The sequence below is a fragment of the Bombus affinis genome, chromosome 1 (genome assembly GCF_024516045.1).
Source record: "Bombus affinis isolate iyBomAffi1 chromosome 1, iyBomAffi1.2, whole genome shotgun sequence".
NCBI lineage: Eukaryota > Metazoa > Arthropoda > Insecta > Hymenoptera > Apidae > Bombus > Bombus affinis.
In genome coordinates this window covers 1,454,996-1,477,529 of record NC_066344.1, presented here as the reverse complement: position 1 = coordinate 1,477,529, position 22,534 = coordinate 1,454,996, and the positions used below count along the sequence as shown (strand labels likewise).

The window sequence follows — 22,534 nt, the reverse complement described above, 5'->3', positions numbered from 1 at the left end:
TTCAAGCTCAATATACAAATTGTAATTGTTTTAAATTAACAGAGTCTCAACGATAAATCTAGTTACTTCTCGTAAGATATAAGATTAAACTTAAAATATCGAAGAAGAAAACCAACAGATGTATGTAGGCTGCACGCGCTGTAACGATGATCAAATAAAATCCGTTCAAGCCGAAAATCGTGATACACGAGGGGGAAAGTTTCTCGAACGATGGGAGGTTGGAAAAGAGGAGCAACGTTTACTGTCTACCATGAAATACCCATAAAAGTCACCTAAGTTAACACTGCCATTACAACTTACGGTTAAGTTCTAAAATGCTAGTAAAAATCTTCGGCGCACGAACGTCGGATAACCATATTATTGGATAAAGTTGGTATACTGCGTAATAAAAAGAATTTAGTTGTGAGAAAGAACGGTTTAACTTAATTCCATAATTTAATTTCAGAAAAATGAAACGTATAGGAGAAACGTTTCGAGTTTTTCAACGTTTGTAGGATGTACTTCAAGTTTTTGGTACAACTTCCATTCAAATTATAATTAAATCGTTGTCCTATTTAATTTTGTGGAAAATGTTTCTGAAATTGATTTCTAGAAAACAACGATAGTCTGAATTACAAGATATTAATTGAATCTTAGTTTGGTAAATTTCGTAAAGAATTATTTGTTACCAATTTGATGGAAATGATCTGTCATTAAAGGAATATAGTGAGAAATTTGGTGTCCGTCTAGATATTTCCTTTTCTGTTTAAATTTTCCATAAAACGATCTTCAAATATAATTCATTTCGAATGGAGATAAAAAAATAATTGACTTTGCTTTAATTTGAATCTGCTTGACTAAAACCAGACAGAGATGAAACAATCCAAAGTATCCTTCTCGACTGTAGAAAGAACGGCGAATACGTAAAACAGTAGAAAAATAAAATGACCGCGAGGCTGAAACACTTTGGCAGCGGAAACAACGACGCGATAACAAGATCAGGGTCGAGAGCAAGATCAGGGTCGAGTCCAAACAACACCCTTGAGACACGAAAATAAAACAAACATAGAGAAACAATTTCCTAATTCTTGCTGTGCAGATTCTCAAGCGTGAAAGACTTTCGCGTAAAAGAAATAATCTTCAGAGCGTGTGTATTGTGGAAACCGAAGCGAAAAGAACTAAAGTTGTGATAAAACCAACGATTAAATGCAGAAGAAAGAACAGAAACGCTAAATTACACACATACCTACTAAAGCACAGAAGAGAAAGAAACGTAGGTAAACGCGCCTTCTTGTGAAAGGAGGCGGGAGAAATGAATCCAGCCATGAAAAACAAATTATTCAACAGGGAAAACAAAGAACAGTTGTGAAAAGACGGTGGGAAACGAGCGCTGGCGGGAGAAATGAAAAACGAGCAGGTCAGCATTTGAACGCAAAAAAAGATTTTCGCGGTAATTACGGAGCGTTTACATTAGGATTATCCGTGAAGCACGTTCCATGAAACGACCGAATTCTGCGGTTTTCGGTGTTTGCCGCGATTAAGTGGACATGTTTAATTTCGCTCGACCCGAATCCTTGTCATTGACGCCGCGTGAAAAGCACCTTCTGTTTCCGGAATGAAATGAAACGACAGAAGCGACATTCGTGCCGCCCTTTGAAAAGAGTATCGCCCTTTGAGGGGAGGAAGTTGCGTTCAACGAAGGAGCAACGCATGAATTGGTTGAATGAGGCATTTCAAACATGGAAACTCGCGAATAACGTAGTTGCGTTTGGAATATTAAAAGGTCGTTCTTTACGCTGCTGGCGGGATATTCGATTCTTTAGGGCTGAATGGGAATACATAAAATCGTCATGATTCGGCCGAGATAACTTGAATGAAAGAGAACGACCCGGATTTGTATGATACCTTTCTACTTGTATGTAATCTGAGGTTGGTTATGCCTGAATGAGAATTATTTATCTCTGGTATTTCTGTCGCTGTTCTGGAGTATTTAGCCGCTTAAAATACAGATTTGCGAACTTGTGAAGATGATGTTAGTGGAACGTGATGTTTTTAAATTACGAAGGAAACGGGTTCTGATTAAAAAAATTACAAAGTTCTTTCGGCGATTTTGTTATGGAATTTGTACAGAGTCTTCGAAATTGTTTAATCGAAGTAAAATGTTTCAGTGCCTAGCTATATAATTTGTTGTTGCAATTCCGTTTTTATTTGGAAAGTAGGTGTATGTACGATGAATATTTTGAATAAATTTCGGTTAAATTTAACTGCGAATACAGAATATGAAACAGGCATTTAATAATCGGCCGATAGATGAAAACACGCGTCATTCTAAAATCGGAGAAAATGACATTTAAACGATAATCAAATAAATATCAGAGAGGTGCCGGTAATAGATAACGAGTATAAATATCTTTAGAAATATATTTTTGAAAACAAATCGATCAGTTATTTTATATTTCATTTCAAAGGTCAAGAGTCACGGTTTCTGGAGAACAACACAGACGACCCCGATATATCACGCTAAACGTCTTGTTACGGGTTTACGCGCAGATTTACGGGGGCAGCTCGCAAAAGTACGATGAAATCCGGTGGTCACGTGAAAGTCGCTCGTGAAATTCCTTTCGGTGAGACCCGGATATTCGTCAGCGAACTGTGAATAAACGTTTGAACGCAACGGAAATTAAAGCGACCACCTCGTTACAGGCTGAGAATCATGCCAGAGTAAATTAGTTCACGACTATTTTTCATAAAATAGCGCGTTGGTGGTATTATTATAATAAAAAATTTAGTAGACGTCATATTATTGAAATTATGACAACATATGTTGACACAGAATAATATTACGACCTACTTGAGCAAACTGATTGCAGCCAAACGAATGGAAAACATAATTAATTCAAATTATCAGAATTTTAATTTATTCTGCTTCTCGGAGGCTTTTTATTATTTTTATATAACAGTTTCTAACACCTCGCGAACCATTCGGTGGTGTTTTAAAAAGTACACCTCCTTTACTACAAAGTTTCCATTTTTCCCTTCATAATTTTGTTTAATCACATCGTTGGGAGTTCAGAAAGAAAACACGGTTAAAAACATCGAATGTCATTAAAATTTTATCAACAGACCGTCTTCGTTACGATCTTGTTCAAATTATATTTCGTAAATTAATCAAGATGGATATTGATGTTAAAATACATCCATTAAACAGACTTTTCTTCTAAATTCTCATATTCCGTATTTACGCGAAATTTGATACAATTATTTCATATAAATTCCAATTGACGTAGCAGGGCATTAAATGTCCAACGATATGTCAAAACTTTGAATTACTTTAAACCTACTATATTAAAGTCCGTCTGGGCCGGTGTCGTGTTATACAACGTGCTAAGAAGATTGACAGAAATCCAAGGAAATGAGGATCTAAAATCCTGATTAAAGTCTCATGAGTTATATATCTTAACTTTAATTCAGTCGCTGTACCGAGAACAATATAAGGAGGCGTGTAACAGCGGGTGTCATTGCGTCAATCGATGTCGTTACTCGATGCTTCAATTTATATGGTGAGTGCCACTATATCGAGTTGGACGAACCATGACAATTCGCGCGTGAACTCGCGAAAACTCACGACGAGGATCGATACGGTCTAGGCTGAACGTGTACGCTCGATCAATACGATGCCGGACGTTAATTAAACGTCAAATGCATCCATTAGAAAACGAAGTTTCCCTCTCTAGCCGCAACCTAAAGCCCAATTCGCACAGCTGCCTCGCTAGTGAATACTCAACGATTCGTATATAACAATATTTTGACGTAATTCTCTCTTGTTACGGAAACGTTTCTAAATTGTTGAACGATGCTATCTGGAGTATTTACATACTATGACTAAACTAAGATTGTTCAAACTGACCAATTTCTAATTTGAATGATCGTTTGAACGAACAATTTCATTCGATAAAATCAGAATACTACGATTGTAATTTATCTTGTTCCTGAATTAGATTATTTATGTTATTGTTTTTATTAAAGAAGGGTAATTCGTGGTTTAACGTGTATGATATATAATAGTTAAATAATTAAATTAATATTACTTTTTTACTATTTGTATCGAAGAGAACCTAACTTTGTTTCAGATCGTGAGTTTGGATTAGAATTAACAGATGATATGACGAATAAGATTTCAGAATCCATTACGTTCGTTTTAGTATACTTTAGTGTACTTGTTCTTGCGTAATTTTATACATCACTTTTCACCTATCTTTCATTTAAATTTTCACGGTAAAAACCAGCAATTTCAGTATTATATTCGTTAGGATAGATATATCGGATAAGAATAATGATTTCTTTTAACACGGCAGAGAAGAACGAAGCCAACTTAATTACTGAAGTCGAATATGATTTCTTTCATTCATCAGTCAGTTGCTTCGGCTAATTGAAATATTAGAAGTATCGATAAATTCTTCCCCTTTCGAGCCAATTTCTTCAATTATATCTTTTGTGTACGGCCGGCATCTTGCAAGGAAGATCTATAGCTCAATTAAGCTGATCAATGGGAGCATTCTGAACTATTAAAAAAAGTGAATGTGGACGTATAGTGGCAGAAAAATAGTATGGACATATAATAAAACTTCCAATATAAGAAATGATTTACCGCTATTAAACCAGGTTTAAAATTTCGATTTTTCTTCGAATAAATTCATTGTTTCTGTTAACACAGTTAATTTAAAACTATCGTCATACTTTATAGTTTAAGATCATGGTTCCAATTAAATTTAATTCCATATTCTACATTACACACAAATAGGATACAAAAGAATTTCATTGATAATGAAATCCACATCTGGCGTAGCTTCTTTCTTTCAATGCTAGATCGCGAATACTTTTCGTAAACCTTCTTTTCTATCCGGGTTCCCTCGAAATCTTCGAAGGGATCTAATATTTTTCAACTTCAATTCCTTGTTATCCCACATCCAGTCGCTGAGTCGTGCGATATCTACGTTATATTTTACGCTGATCTCTGCGAAATCCGTGGCAGATTCAATCGTATGCGCTTGAAACGAGAAATTTCAGCGGTACAATAGCAAATCTCGATCAAAGTAGCGAATTTTTAGGAAGTAAACTGGCATCTCGTGGAAAACAACAAATACCCGTGGAAAATTTAACACTCACCTCCTCCCAAACGAGTTGTTTACTTAATCCGGGACGGAGATTCATGATTTTCAGTTCGGCTGACTTCAGGACGCCGTCCTGGGTGAACTCGACGTTCGGCTTCCCCTGATCACCCTCCACAGACACGTTTTTCAAATACCTGGAAAGAGAGGTAATACGATTCTGCCTTGAGGATAACTCGTCGATACAACACCATTTTAGTTTTATGAATTCTTTGGGTTTTAGGAGAACGAATCTTTTGAGATCTAGTAGCTATAAAAAAGCAAGTTTAGAAATATTCGTGCTACTACAGTTACGTACAGTCCACGTTTCTAAATAAATTGCAGATGTTTATGCAAATTTATATTTCTTACGAATACAATTAATGAAATAACGCTTAACTAAAGATTTGCTTCATCCAGCAATATCTTGCATGCTTTTTGTAAATTTGAATTCACCATAAATCCATGAACATTCACAGTCTATCCATGAATAAATAAATTTTCTTTCTCATTGCTTCTTACTTTTCTTCTTTCTCGTATTTTCTCGTTTGTAGCTTCGTTTTCTTAATTTACGGGAAAATACCTCGATCTTAAAACTCGCTCTTGTTGTTACAACAGATCTGTCCGCGATCGCTTCGGTCTGCAAAGAATTGACTTTCTTCTACGGGTATTTATTATGTTCCTTCTGTTTCTGTAACGATGAATAACAACCCGGCGAGTTTTACTTCGATTTTTCTCCGTCTTGACATTTTAATTTCTTTCATTCAAGAGCTACCACTTCTTGCCCATGAATAACGCATTATACTTCATGTGCAAGTCAATCCCGCTCTAAACTCTGCCTTTCAATTAAATACGATCTATGATGGAAAATAAATACGATCGCAATGAGACGTTAACGACATTCTGCGCGATTTTTATTCTTATCCTAATAATTCGAAATTTATCGTAATAATCGAAGTAATGCATGCAGAACTTTTAAAAGGTCATTTTTTTCGTCCCGCGCATCAATTCCGATAAATTGATATTACCAAGTGAATTTAATCAATGTTCACATTCCCCATGGGTAATTAAGCCAAGGTTATCATATGCGTAACGATTACTCGCATCATACAACTGTACGCTCTGCCATCGAATAAATTCATTAATTAATTATACTCGAAATTTATGGTTGGTGGAACTGTTAATTTCATATCATAAATTGCATGCTAGATGATGCTATTATCTTAACTGTAATTTTAATGAAATTACGTGGCCAATTAATTGAAATGTAATGTTAAATGGTTTCTCATCTGCCAAAGTGGGATATATCTATTTCATGCAATTGAATTTTATAGAAAGCAGAAATATTCTATATTAAAATACAGTATCGACTCGTCGTTGGCAACAGATATTATCTAAAATGGTATTTCGTTAACTTCTTAAGGTTTACTTTTGTAATGTCGCATTTGTCGTAGATTAACTTAAAATTCCGTCACCGCATCGCGTGACTGGATTTTGCATATTAAATCTCTCATCGTAAATTCAGAACTTTTTACGCAATACTTTTTACGCAAAAATAGATTTTGATGCGATTACGGTAATATAACATTTATGTGATAAAACAACGAAATGAAAAAAAGTCCTCTTTTTTTGTTTCCTTCGGAATAAAATAAAATTTAGCGAAAGCTCGGGAGATCATAACTGTGCAGATATAATACCGAGATAATATAAAAATCGAAATAGAAACATGAATATAATATTAGCGAACTCTTAAAATATTATGATCATGCAATTCTACAAGAGTTGTATTTTCAAATATATATTCCTTTTCTACAATCATATACCGAACCTAAAAATGTTGGATTAAAAGCAGCGCTCACTTGAAAAACAGATCCCCAGCGTTCCAGCGGGATTCGCCGTAGCTTCCCTCGCAGCTGAGCTGAGTGTTCAGACTGAGATGACTGTTTGCCGGATTGTTCAAGAAATCCTCGGCGCCGTACGCATAAACTTTCACCGCGGTCGTGATTTCGCTGACCAGACGTTCTGTGCTCGTATCAAAATGTACTCCTGAAAAAGATAAACCAAAACGGCCAGTCGTAAAAACTCTGGAATTACATGTTTAAAAAAAAAAAAATGATTTCTAATTAAGTGAAAATACAGTCTGCATTTTATATAATTTAAATCATAACGCGTTTAGAACTTGATCAATAAGCGAAATTTGAGTTCGTCAAAACTGTTTTGAAGAAGGAAACGAGGAGTAAATAACGTTAGTTGATAGACAGGCTTCGTTCGAATGGATTTAATTAAATTCTCCTCGATACAGCTTGCTGTCCTCGAACGGTTGCTAAAATGGAAGACACGCTGATCGACAGGAACGCGACTGCTCGATTGACACAGCTGAAGCATATTCGTTGGACACTCGGTATCTGGGAATTGTTTTCTTTCATTTTGCTTCTTAAATCACCGAATAACAAATGAGCGATTGATAATTTATCGCGTGAAAGAAGGTTACATTATATATAGTTATTGATTGTAACAGGCGACAGCGTCAGTAGTTAAACTCGAATCAATCAGTGTCAGACACAGTTTAATTATCACAGTTTAGAGAATGCGTGTGGAGAAAAATACGCATATAGTACTACGAGAAGTTACAGTATACTCTCTATTGTGTTACAGATGGAATATTCTTGTTCCAATTTCGATTAAAAGCTTTTAGGTCCGAGAACAGCTTATTATCTTAATAAACGAAGCCACAACAAAATTCAATTAAACACTGCAATAGTTTTATGAAATATAACGATACTTTTAGAAACGATTATACAGAGTGTGCCACTTAAATATTTAAATTTTTGCCATTTAAAGTTATTGAAGTTATTCAATTGCGTGGATACAAAAAGTATTTTATGTACAATGTAAATGGTATCGAAAACCGTTTATATACAATACAACATTAGATGGTTATTTGTATGTGCATTGGTGTGTACAACTAGGATATTTGTCTATAAATGTATAATGAGAAGTAAATAGAATTTCTATAATTCCACTAAGGAAATCTTCTCCTTATTAAAATCTAATAGCCATTCTTATCGAATATTTGACCGGATATTTTATTTTAGTTCTAAAACTAGCGGCATCCGTGCAACATATTTTTTCTTTGAATTTCGAGTGGATGTGTGATATATGATATATGATATCCCTCTGACAAGACCACGCGTTGAAAATCGATGAGACTGCAGGTACAAATAGAAACCGTTTTCGACTTTTGCGGCTCCCACTCGTGATTGCAGAATATTTGTCAATACCAAAACTTGAATTTTTTGGTGCAGATCTAGCTTTTTCGTTCTTTTCTTTTTCATATTTCCTGCCTTGTTCGCTGAACATTCGCGTTCGCGTATGCGCGCCCCCATGCGACCAACATCGTTACAGTACCTGCGAAAATATTGAATTCAGAAATCTTTCTGCCACCGGCGCGCTCGTTCAAGAGTCTGGATTTTCGTGAACGATGAAAACGATGTGAATATACGTATCTTTCTCTTGGATTATCCACGAAAAAGTAGCCGAGAATAAATCGAGCGAGACGATACGAGAGACGGATATTTAAGGGAAATTAGAAAGAGGCCACCTTTCAGTTGCAGTAATTTCATTTCGCGAACGTTATTATACCTCACGCGTTCTAGTTTTGAAGCTCACGAAATTACTCGCGAGGGAGAAACGTGTGCAAATTGTTTTGTATTGTCCCAGAGACATGTTACCGGGAACAGAAGACGTTTCGTGTCGTCTAATAAACAGCTTCGCGTTGGATCCTCGGATAACAAGATTTTATAACGCTTGTACTTAGAGAATGTTAGCATAAAAATTGCAATTGTATCAGGAGAGATCATAAATATTAATATTTCTCCTTTTTAAAAATAGAAACTTAAAAAAAAAAACGCACACGAAATCATATCTTCAAGTCCTTTAATCGAGTTTTTGATAGAAATTTTACGAAGCTCATAAAAATTAATTTTTCTTTCCCTTGTTCAATAACTTTATAAAAATCACGAGAAGTCGTTAAAATTAATTTCCCTCTCTTTTTCTTTTACGAAAAACTTAACGTTAAAGATATCTGGCGAATTATTATAGAATTTTAGTGACTGTCTGAGCTCCGTAATTGTCATCTGAACGTCAGCATCGATGCCTATAAGAAACTTTTCCATGTAAAGGATAACGGAAGAGAGTTGCCGCTTGTTAGAATTTTTAGTTGTTAGGATCGAAAGTCGGTCGATATTTCGAGTGGCCAGTCGTTGAAAAGGAGATTCAACGGGGAGGCGAGAATCACGGAAATCGGAAATTGATGCCTTCCTCGAGATTCTGTCGTGGCTATCCTCTTGGGAGGAATAAATTCATCGAATTCTGTTCTGCAGGAACACGTCGAACGTCATACGCTTCGACAGACCTCTCGATTTCGTAGAGAAGAAGCACAGATATGACGCTTCCCAATTGAGTTTCCAATACTTATAGGTAAAGGAGAATTTTTTACTCATTTCTGGCTAAATCTATGTTTCTTTGAATTTTTTCTTCAGGTTGGAAAGTGAATAAAATTAATAAAATAACGTTAATAGCGGTAAATTAATGAAATAATGTTTAATGAAAAAAAATGTTTAGCCATGTATAATAAATATTTAATCGGTATTCATTGAGTTGATTTTGAAAACAGCGTGTGATACAATTTCGACCATCTTTTATTTGTTTAGATGAAACTTTTGCCACGAGGAAATTTTATGCGTAACACAAGCATTGTATAAAAAATTTCCTAAGTTTGAGAAAAATACGAATAGATGGTTTCTCGGTCCAATTTCACGTTATGAAATTTATGAAAACATTAAATCCCTTTTCGCTTATTAAAACAACAGTAAGATGGAGATATGAAAATAAAAGAATCGTAACAGGAAATTTACTTAAAATTACTGGAATACGTATAATATTATCCTCTCAATACCACGAGAACAAAGAGTGACAACGGAAAGTCAAAATTTCATATCTCTGCTGAGTAAAGTAAAATACCTGCAATCAGCAAAGTAAAAATATTATGTCAGGCCCGTTTTTTTTATAATAAATCTATCTTTTCCCTTATCGAGAAGCTCATTCCTCGAACAAGATCGCTACCCATATCGCGATGCATAATCACGAAGCAGACTTCTAATTTATTGGAATTTAAATAAGCTCTACTATATTACCCAATAATTTATGCAATCTAACGTAACTGTTTGCGCAAGCGGAGATTGCATGAATAAATAATTAATTCTTCCATTGAAGAATATATCAAAAGTTACAGTTCTAAATGCATATTCAATTTTGATATCTCATACACATACACACACATACAAATACACAATTATTTTATTTATTATTATAATTAAATATATAAATAAATATTATTATGTAATATTTGAATTGAATTGAAAATTTCTGAATGAATTAGAAATGATAATAAATAAATAGACACGTATAAATAAATATTTACCACCAATCGTCACTCATCCAAATTCACTAAATACGTAACACGCCAATTAACAAAACATTTCCACTCACCAAGCATCCCAATTGGAAACTGGCTGGGCGTCTGCAGGTTTTCGATCACGCTCTGCGTTACGACCCACACGTAATTTTCACCGGTGATCTTGTAATCGTGTGCCGCACCCAAGATTGTGATAGCTTCCTCCCTTGTCGAGTAGAGTAACATCACTCTGGACTCGCTGTTTACCAACTCGAGGAGATCTCGTGTATCGGTGACTAGGATCGCGCTCAATATGGTGAACTTGAAAGTATCCTGCATGTCGGAGATCCTTTCACGGACTGCCTGCACGAAATCGTCGTGTCCGGCAATCTGCGATGTGACCACACTGAATTGATGCCATTTGTACCTCTCGAGGATGCTCAGCATCGCGGCCGTTTGGTGCTCCAACGATGGCGCCAGCTGCAGCTGTAGGTTACTCTGCGAAGCTCTCTGAAAGATCACGAAAATTCATGTATTTTCAAACGGATCGTTCTAACGTGACATTCTCGTAACAGTGTTGAGCCACGATTTAAGTAATTTGACGTTGTATTACGTAAAACCAATTTCGTCCTTTGCATTGAGTTAATAAGCTAAGCTGATGTGGATATTTATGCAAAACTTTTATAATCACTATCGAAGAAATGAAACCTAAGAGGAAATTTGTTTTATATATTAACTATTTTAACGAGTACGCAGTGTTTTAAATAATTCTGCATATTGCGCGCGTTCTGTGTATTTTTGCAATTTTAAATTTTTCCATATATGCATAAAAATCCGCAGTCTATTACACGTAATTATTCGTATATACAGGTATCTGGTAAGAAATTTCGACGTCATTTTCGATTCAATTTATTCTCCATATTTTTCAACCGTTAAAAGATTTGTTACGTTCCAGGAAAAATTTGCACAATCGTTATCGATGTGCATGATAATTCATTCCAATTTTTTGCTAGAGATTTTATTATTATTATTATTCTAAGATATTATTATAAGCGAGAGTGGAATTCGGACATAAGAATTCATAAAATGGTTAATGTTAATTATTGCTAATTTCATTAGTAGTATATTTTATCAGAAATCTAAATTGCGGCTGTATAATTTATAACGCAGCTTTCCGAGCATCAAGATAATTTTCGCGTATAACAAAACATAACTCGTTGTATCTAATTACTAAACTCTGGATATTTATTTGTATACTTTTATACGATTTTATATATTTTGTAGCATTGATCGTGAACATGCATATTTTTAATAAATATATTCTTAAATCTATATTTTTATAAACGTGATTAAAAAAGTGACTTAAATGGAAATTTACCTCACGTATTAAATAATATAACGAATGCTTTATTTTGAGTATTTTATATATTTTTGCGTCTTTTAATTTCCTAGAAATACTTACTAATTACTATAATGCGTGTAACAACACTATTTGTAAAAGATAGTCGGAATTATCTTTCTGCTTGATACCAAGGTGTCACAATCGTGTTTAGAGAAGTCACGAAAGCTTAACATGTTAGAAAGTTTTTATTTCTATTTTGTTTTATAAGGAATTGGAAAATAATTTTTTTTAAAAAAGGCTGTGCCTGTTTGTAAAGTTCGCTTGCGCAGATGAGAAAAAAGGAATATTTGGATCAACTCACTCGCTCCAATCCCGAGTTATCTGCATTCCATGCGATCACTGGAATTCCTAAGTAACCGGCCAGCTGCAGAAAGTATTGAGCACTGGCAGTGCTGCGGCCGTACTTCTCGTAATTCATCAGGTATAAGATAGCGGACACGTTCGTCGGCAGAAATTCGTTGCATAGTGAGTTCAGAATTTCTGAAACACAAATAAGATACCACCGACATTAGACATTCTCTTCTTAACGAACAAAAGTATTCGTCAGAACGATACAACACTCTTGTTGAATTATACATATACGTATTTGGAAAATTTTCAGGTATATCTGGTAATATCTTATGTATATAAGCATATATTATACAAAACATTGTTGAATCTCGTCAACACTGTAACGTGACGACTATCTTGATTGTATTGGTAAAATTTGAAGCAGATCTAAAAATGTATGTACCGTAGAAATTACAAAATATCTATGAGGAGCATACAGCTAGTTCTTCGCTTTATTAATAAGCCACAATATTTAATGAGACCATCTTTGGCATTAATTATATATTTAACACCATTATTTATATTATATATTCATTTTTCACTAAGTGTACGTTTGCAATAAATATCTTGTAACTTCTATACATTTTCTGACTGGTTTCAAATTCTATCGCTTGTAATCACAGTAGTCGCGTTCGTTTCAATGCTAATGAAATTTCAGAAGGTTTTGTACAATTCGGATAATATGTATATTCATAAGCTGTACTAAGTATTCGGATACTTTCATGAGTCTTCTTTGACCTGCACAATTACTCGTGTACCAAGTAACTCCATATGTGTCTATAGCCTATACATTCAACAATTTCAAAATTTCATTCCACCTTTCGTAATCGTGAACAAAAGTTCCACATACAAAACTGAATCTAGACGAAGTGACCTGAAAGTTGCGACTACACGATAAAGTAAAAGTAAAATTATATAGGAATCTCCCGCGTGATCGAAGGTACGAAGCTCGTAATCGTGTTTGCGTGATTTATTGGGGGTATAATCGTTGCAGCATAGTATCCCGCGGCTATTGACGCAATTTATCGCAATTGCACACGGATACGAGCAGCGAATGTTTCCTTTCGGGCGGGGTACGCGCTTTTACAAATGGACACGATAAACGTTAGGGTCACGAAGGAGCAATGGGGTCGATTACCGGCGTGAAACGTTGTCTCGATTGATCAGCGACGATTAATTTTACAAAAAGCTTACAACTCGATCGATTTGATTACACGCAGGAGAGCAACGCCGAGAAAACCGATTGAGAGAAGAGGAGCAGTTGCAAAGTTTGCGATTGAAAAATTCAAAAGCTGTTGGTCAAACTTTAATCTAGAGATAATAGAAATCGTGAGCTCCTATCCGTTTGGAAACCTTTACTGGAAGCAATAAGACGCATCTGCCGCGTTCGAGATGATAATCCTCGCTTTGTTTTCTTTCTTTCTTCCCTCGATGCTTCGTATTGCCAGCAATTTCATTTCCTCGTTTACAGTTCGCGGTTCATGATCGGTTTGTTCTATTTTTACTGTAAATACGAGAGCGCGGTTGTAATGGGTTATTTTCGCAAGGGCGAAAGATACCGTAAAAGACGAAAATTGATTGATTCACGATGATTCAGGAAAGTTTCTATTGGATTCCGTTCTATAACTTCAGGGAGAATTTATAGTACGCTAGGCTGCAGCTATGTTATTACGAAAGCAATAATGAATCTTTTTCATTCGAGGTAATTTAAATGCAAACAAGTTTGTAGCTGTTTGTAATTATTATTTTATCACTGCATATTAATTTATACTTTATTTTCAAATCTTATTTTGTAATTTTGTTATTCATTATATCGCATATTAATCTATAATTTCCCTGTATCACCGTCCACTTTATGAAACACGTATCATTGATCAATCTAATTCAAAATTTTATTTTACAATTCTACTATTCGTCATTGCATTTTAATTTCTAATTTTACAGTATCACTATCAATTTTTTCGGACATAAATCATTTTTAAGGCTGATCGAATAATTCTATTCCCTCGTCACAAGCAAGACATTTATTATCTTCGTTTAGAATCGTGGAATAATTTCAGAGAATATTCGACGGTACGCTTACAGTCCCCTTTCTCGATCGATCCACTACGCTTTTTAGCGATCACCGTTACGAAGCAACAACGCAATCGCGGAATCGCGATCATTCGAGTCATGGACACATCCTGACCTGTCCCACAAAACCCTCCGCTTCATCCCCCGATACCCGCGTGACCCTGTTTCTCCATGTCCTCGTTCCCATCTCTGTTACATTATTCTTTCCAGTGGTTTCTTAATTTCACTTCTTGCTTACGATCAGGATTCCCGAGGGCGAATCTTATTAAGGCGCGGAAATTTTAATGAAAATGTAAGCTGGTATTTCGTATGCAAGCGGAACGGTGAATGGCATTCAGCACGATAAAAACTTATGATTCGTTATGACATCTTGTTACGTTCAATATTTTCATTTAGATTATAATCAATTTAGAGACATATATCCTGTCTTTAAATTTTTCCTGCCATTTTTTAAATGTACAGTCACATAGGTAAACTATATTAATATGCTATTAGCGACTCAGAGTCAGTTGATGTCATAAGTTGAGTTTTGTAATATCTGGAGAAGATCTTCTTTCTCTTGGTCTATTAAAAATATATTTGATCGTAATTTAGTTTTTCTACAAATATTAGCAATAACTTAAAATTGAATTAAAAAACTTGGCCCCAAAATTATAAATTATCCTGCACAATGTTTTTTCTTTCTTTAGATTCCAGCTTTTCACCTCTGTTCATGAAAATATGAATTATTTTCAAAATTCTACAGTTTACACATATTTAATACATTCCCAAATATCCAACGAAATCTGCGAGCATACGCTCGCCACGAACCTCTCTTATTTTCATAAAATTCCTTTAGTATCTTCGTGACGACTACATTCTTCTATAAAGTCCAACAAATAAAAATGGAATTCTTCCTTGCAGTTCGCCTCATATCGTCGTTATTTTAACAAGCGCTTGTTACGAAACGATTGCACAAAACTTCGCGTGCGAGGCATACGTGACATGTATGAAACAACGTTTCCCGAAATTCCCAACTTCTGCAAAACTTATCTCAATTTCTCTTTGGCTGCGAAATTTAACGCGTGCCGGGTAAGTCGATTATTTCGTGCTGTATGTGCGCGTGTATGTACGTGCGTGCATACATGTGTAGTTTTACACTCTCTTATGAGTGACATTCGCGTGTGGAGACTATAGCGTCACTTATGAGTGCTTGTAGAAAATTAACAAAAAGAAGGGCTGTCTAACGCGATTATTCCACGAACTTCTTCCGTCACGCGCGTCTCGAGTACTGTTATCAATAATTTTCCTTTAGTTTCTCTTTCTTTAATATAAATATATTTAATATATTCTAATATTTAATATATATATACACATAGTAATAAACTCAATATTATGAAAATAACAACGAATGCCCGACGTTATGGACGTATGAACGTATCAGCGAACGTATAAACGTTCCCGCGAAAGAGCATTCGTACCTATTTTTGTTTTATTTTCGTTTGAAGAGAAATAATTTTTAAGAATTTCTCACTTTCGTTTGACGTACTTAGTCTAATTTCCTAAGTTAAAAAATCACCACAAACGGCGTTTGTCAGTTAAACCGATGCGTTACACTTCGTCGACGTATGAGTTCCCGCGAAAGATTGAGTTTCGATGATTGTCCATATTTAGTCGGCGGTCGCTAACACGAGTCCACCGTACTGACGTATGTATGTATGCTCGGAACGTTTCAACAATAACTGCTATCCAGTCCGTTATGTATGATTGTTTCGCGTTTTGCCATGCGAATGGCAAACATCAACCGGAACAATGCACGTAATAAATAACCGCTCGTGATCTCCATGCTACCCGGGCGAACGTTCACGCTAACGAATTACCCTGGACGATTTTGTTTGCAAACAAATTAGTATTATTGTTAATTTGATGTGATCAAATGTGTCCCACAAGAGGATTTTATATCATAATAATGTCGTGAATCTTATAATTTATAATGTCACGCAGTTTACCACTCGTTTAGTGGTTTGTTAAATGCAAAAATTAAAATGGAAATACAATAACGTATGATGTATGACGTTTTATTATAATTTGCAATTTCATATGTGTGCCTTTCCTTTACTGTTATATTAATTATTATTAAAATGGGTATACGGAATATATACGCGCTACGATATACGTTTAATATTGGCGAATCTTTTACAGTTCCCTGGGGTATCAATTCTCTTCTTCTGTATGTCCGTAAAATTTCAGCGAACATTTTTATTGTTCAAGCTATGAAAATATAACGAAAATAATGTTGGAGATAGTGGAAGAAAAATATTGTTGAAAGTATCATTAATAGAGTCGTATTAGAATATTTATATCAGAGAAGCATTATTATTGTTTACGATATTATTGATTAAACTTGTTAGGATAAAGGGATAAAGTATAAGCAAACAAAATTCAATTGGGATTTGGAAGATTTACTTTCGCGGTATGATGTATGATTTCCTTTGTAATTTACATAATATAGCAGCCCCGATGAATAATTTCGCTTTGATCCGTTATTATGGTATTGTTTAGTAAACAATACACGTTACAGCTTCCTATTAGAAATGCATGATCGAAGATGTAATCGACCGTGTACATGGGATAATGCAGTCTTTGATCAGAATTTACCTTCATCGAACCGCTGCTTCTTAGACTGTCTCATCTAGTTTGTTTGACAAGCATTATAACATGACATGACTAACGAAGCTAATTTTGTGATGGGAAGAGTCGAAGGACGTAATTCGGGATTAATCATCTGGCGAAGAGTATCCAAACATTAAAATCTAAATATTACGCTTAATTTAAAAAAATTAGAAAAAGAATATGAAGTTGATTTTTATTGCTTATCAGATCACTTTGGAAAACTTTCAAGCGATAAAAAATTAAATATTTATGTTAATGAATAAAACGTAACTTTCACGTGAAATGTAATACGATCCGCGCTAAAGTATTTTTAATTACTGTAAACGTTATATTTCTGACATTGATACGTGGTATCTCATTGTTTCTTCATAGAGTTAATAATGAAATTCAAACGATAATCTTATATATACATGGACGTATTTTCTTTTAAAATTTTAATACGTTCCGAAATTTACATTGCATATGTAAAGATATTTGCGGATAATATTTTCCAGATATATACCACCGGATAATGGAATCTCATTTGCCATGCCATTAACAAAATTTAGTAAACAGCGAATCAAACAATTGCCAATCATATTATTTCGTCTCCAATAAATATTGTAGATATGTAATTAAAATAGCCAATTAAATTCTCCAAAATGAAGCGCTAAATAACAATACAATTTGTATAACGTGTTCCGTGAATGTTTCGTTCGTAGGCAGCTACGTAGAAATCCGTATTACTGACACAACGCTATTAAATTTGTTGGTCGATGACTTGCTCGATCCGATATGATCGTTCGTGCGTAAATTTCACGCTTCCGCCGAGATGGGAAAGGATTCGTAACTGGATTATAAAATAGACCGTGCCAACAAGACGGTTGAATCGAAAATTTTTCACTTCAGCCCTTCCTGAGCTACGATGCAGCACAATACTCTTAGTTTCGAAACAGAAACTCGTATTTTCCCTCGATGAATCGGTCGAGTATTGTTTTTAATTACACGAAGAATTCCACGCGTTACGCGAACCGTAGTATTTAAACACCGTGAAACTCATTCGAATCATCGTGTTCTGTCTGCATACAGAATATACGTGCATCGAGTAAATAGCGGAGCGATTCGGTCACGAGTCGGACTGAAGCGGATATTAAGCTCGCGATCAATTAACACGGACGAGTCTGCTTGCATCTGGTGGACGTGGTGTCAATTATAAGCTAGGAAAGTGGTAGAAGTTTTGGGAATCTACGATGACGGAGAAATTAGGTGAATGCGTGTATGATGTTAGTTAACTCGTTGATTGCCACGCGAATTTTATATTCGTATGATTGCTTACAAAAGTATTCGTACATTTATCGTAGAAAACTTTTGTGTATATTGCGTGTATTATGTGAAACATTTTGAAATTTCATTAGCGCTATAATGAAACGTGACTATTACGATTATATTGGAAAAATTTGATTGCAATTTGAAAATACACATATACGTAGAAGTCACAGAATATTTATCGCAAATTTATATTTAGTAAAAGATCAGTACACGGTATGAATATTTAAATAAACTTACACTTGTATTAAATGTCTTGAAACTTCCGTATACATTTTCAAAATCATCAAAAATTTTAGCAATACGATGATAATAGTTGGACGTAACGTGTGCTACACGTAATATGTTCATAACAGGTATGGACAAGTGTACGAATATATAATATACATAGTGTTTACTCTGATAGGACCGCAATAGATGGCAACGTACTACACCACAACATTAAACTTTTGCAAATCGTATTATATTTGCGCACTTTTTTCTGACAATGTTATCTAAGTATTCACATCATTAATAATTTTTTCTTAAATAATCTTACTTAAATGATTCCCATAAATTTAGTAACATGGGTCAGCGATAATCACCGTAGTAGTTAACGTGTTAATAGGGAACGACTGGGTCGACAGAACGTTCGTCATTTTATCAGCTTTATATATCAGGAATTTTCATTGAAAAGTTGTGTTGACCATGACTCGGTCGAATGACATTATTCCACGCTGTAATTAAACGTGATATTCGTTTATCGCGTGCACACCGATTAATGATTTGAACGTTACGACAATATTATTCGATCAATGAGGATCTAGTCTCGCTGTTTATCTTTTCGATAATTGCACGGTTTATAATGGAACCATGCGAAATGGCCAGCCAACGAATCAACAATATCGCGGGTAAAAGATAACTCAACGTTCGTGAAATCGTGACACGTGACCTGAACATTTTATGGAATTTATAGCAGAATATTATCAGTGAATAATTAATCTTTTTAATTAAACGATAATTACAAATTTGATACGTAGTAATTTGATTTTTGAAATAATCGGTTGTATTATCTTGAATATTCTATCAGTTTTAATTGCGTATGTCCTTCAAAGTTGGTTAATCAAATTTTACAAATGAATTTTAATGAAATTTCATTCATGAAGGTGCTCGTAATTGTTCTTCCATTTTCCCTCGTTCCTTTCTCTGCATTTTGCTTCTTCTACATCTCGTAATGTTTTTGTCACACGTCGTTTGATATAAATTTAATACGAACGAATAGAATCGATTACTGTGTTTAACGTTTGGAAAAGGAAATATTCTTAATAATCGATGAATAATTCAAAGACCAAATGGCAAATGAAAACGTCGTTTGCAGCGTCTGCACAGTTTAAACATTAATCGTTAAATTTCTACTTCTTATTGTTCCACCGACAAACATTAAAGCACAGCCTGATAGGCAAGTAGGTCGTATTTATTACAAAGGTAAATTTATCTTTTAATTCTTTCCATTTACTTTCATTATTCCACTTCTTGTAGATGCTTTTGCATTTTGCTCATATATATAATATAATATCAAGGCATAATAAAAACTAATTACGCGAGTGCTTAAAATGTTATAAAATCTTCCAATATGTAATTAAACAATTAAAAAATTCTTAAAAGTAATTGTACAAAAAAAAATTCAGACAATTTTTCTTGCACCGCGACTATTAAATTAAACGAAGGATGGCATTGGGAAAATTATAATGTCATTGTGCAATCATAATTATATGAAATTACTAATATGTTATATCATGTATGTCATAATATGTTATATTACGATCTATGTATATTTATTCTAATTGAAGGCTTAGTAAGAGGAACCAAATTTGTCCGTTTGAATCAATTGTTTAGCGTGGAAGTCGATGCAGAGCTAAGTGATGAATCTTCGAAATCAACGCACGTGCGTCTATATCGACGGTATAGTCGCAGGAAAATCAATTAGTGTAATGAACCCAAGGTAAGAGCACACACTGTTACGACAAAAGGGACTGGATGAGATTGAGTTATTAGCGGAATTAGATGGACAATAACTGTCACACCACTAAATCGGATTTATCATCTTACAGGACCTAGCGAGTCTAAAACTGTTCCTAATAAGACGATTGATAAATAATTTTACAATAGCTATGAAGTTACTTATTTAATATAATTTCATATAGTGGCATTTTAAAGTATGGATAATTCTTTCTTAATCTAACATGCGATACTTTATCGTCGAACATTTTATTATTCAATAACGGTTCATAATTTGAATATATTCATATCTTTATAATCGATAGCAAGCATATTATCGGTATGGCATACTTCTGGTAATATTAGAGAAAAATTCCGACGATTAAAATATTATAACTTTTAAGACAAAGAAGCAAAATTTTTCTGAGAAAAGCTATTTACGAGTTGCTCGGTTTGATTATATGTTATCGATTATTGTAGCAATATCTACCGTTAAACGAGGAATATGAATTATGTGTCAAGTTTAATATATATTTAGTTAAAACTGAAAACAGATCGCGTGAAATATTGTCGTCGAATCCAACGTGACATAGAATCACGAAAGTTAAAAATGAGTGAAACTTGAAAGTATTAACTATCAATGAAACTTGAAGGTGTATTCGTTTCTAAAGTATAAAGGTTCCTAATAAAATTCTCATTCGGGTTTCACCGAGACAATATTTCACTTTGCAAAGGAAGATTAGCTGCAAAGAAACAAAAAGTGTGGAAGTTTTGGATTACACATCGAAAGTAACGTAACGAAAATTTGAGCTGACGTTCGAGATCCTACAGACTTGTAGGTATTAATGAAATCTATCAGCGATTTATCGGTGATAGACACATAAATCTAAGTAATACAATTGGTAAATTCGATGTGGATGATTTTACAAGAACGCTTGGAAATGAATTGGAAAATTCTTCCAATGAAAATCAATAAAACGCCGTTTGCTATTACAGATTAAATATCAATTCGCCTCTGTATTCGCTACAATTAATATCTGTGGAACTTTTCACTCGAAAGTTAGTCTTTCCACGCAACAATGTCACCGCGAAATAATGGTATTATTCCTTCGCTGATAGAAAGGAAATTTTTCCAAGTTGTTATTAAACATTAAGTACCATTAGATCTGTATCCTGTGATGAGTCTATTAAACCGAATTTTTCGTAGCAATTTTTCCTTGGAATTTGGCAGTACGATATCCTTAAAAGTTGATTTCTGTCTAACAACAAAAACCGTTTCATTGTAATACTCTAATTACTTCTCTTCGAATACGAAGCCCTTATTAATTGAGTCATTTAGTTTTAGAAGGATTCTTTGCATTACGATAGCTTTGCATTGAATTTTATCACCTGACTCTAAGCAATATTTGCTAATATTTCTAAAACTCTCATAGAGTCTCTACAAAATCCCGCGAAAGCTTCTATGGCAGTATAACGTCGCGTTTCCTCTCGAAGCAGAAAAGAAGTCTCGAGATTTTAGAAGTACTAGTCGAATATAAACCCACTTCGCCAAAGCAAGGGGAAAAAGACTCCTTGAAATCGCGGTGACAGTTCGAGAAAACAACGTGTCCACGATGTTCCTCGAGACGTCATTCACAACGACCGTTTAGCGAAACAGCAAACTACTTCTGGCGCGAATCGTAGTCGCAGAAAGCTATCGCAGCGAGCACGCGTGTCGTAGAAACGAGGAGCACGTACGATACACGGCTCGATGTCACCTTTCTCTGCGAATCCGGAGGCGTTTCGTCTGCATTCTGTCTACTTGCTACTCTGTCGCTTTCTAAAGTTAATGCAGTATGATATATCGCTCGTTTGACACAAGACTATTCAACGACGTGATCCTCTGTTCCGATTCTAGTTTCAATTTCGCGATTTTATCTGCGAACTTATTTATTTATTTATTACGGACTTTTTAATAAATGTCAAGGTATTAGGAATACCTACGTAATAAATACGTAAGATACCCAAAGTACAGGTACTTTCTACAATATTTGGTCGATGAAATAATTTTCTACCGAAGTAAGTTCAATTTTTTCATTATATTATCAAAAATATGTATTTGCATAAAAATTCGTTGAAATTTAGAAATTGTCATCTTTAGGTTCTCTTTCAGGTTTTACCATTTTTGGGCTTGAAACTTTCTATACGTATGCATCTCTGTTTGTTCTGTTTTAT

At 34.6% G+C, this 22,534-nt stretch overlaps 1 protein-coding gene across 10 annotated transcripts in view; it reads right to left on the bottom strand.

The window, feature by feature from the left end:
- LOC126915803 (glutamate receptor ionotropic, NMDA 2B) overlaps positions 1-22,534 on the bottom strand; it is a 360,824-nt gene that overhangs the window by 69,588 nt on the left and 268,702 nt on the right. For all 10 annotated transcript variants that reach the window (XM_050720833.1, XM_050720821.1, XM_050720813.1 and 7 more), the window contains 4 exons: positions 12,285-12,463; positions 10,677-11,091; positions 6,986-7,172; positions 5,146-5,284 (listed from right to left, as the gene is read on the bottom strand). In XM_050720833.1, the coding sequence (XP_050576790.1) occupies positions 5,146-5,284; positions 6,986-7,172; positions 10,677-11,091; positions 12,285-12,463 (920 nt within the window). The remainder of the gene's footprint in view (positions 1-5,145; positions 5,285-6,985; positions 7,173-10,676; positions 11,092-12,284; positions 12,464-22,534) is intronic.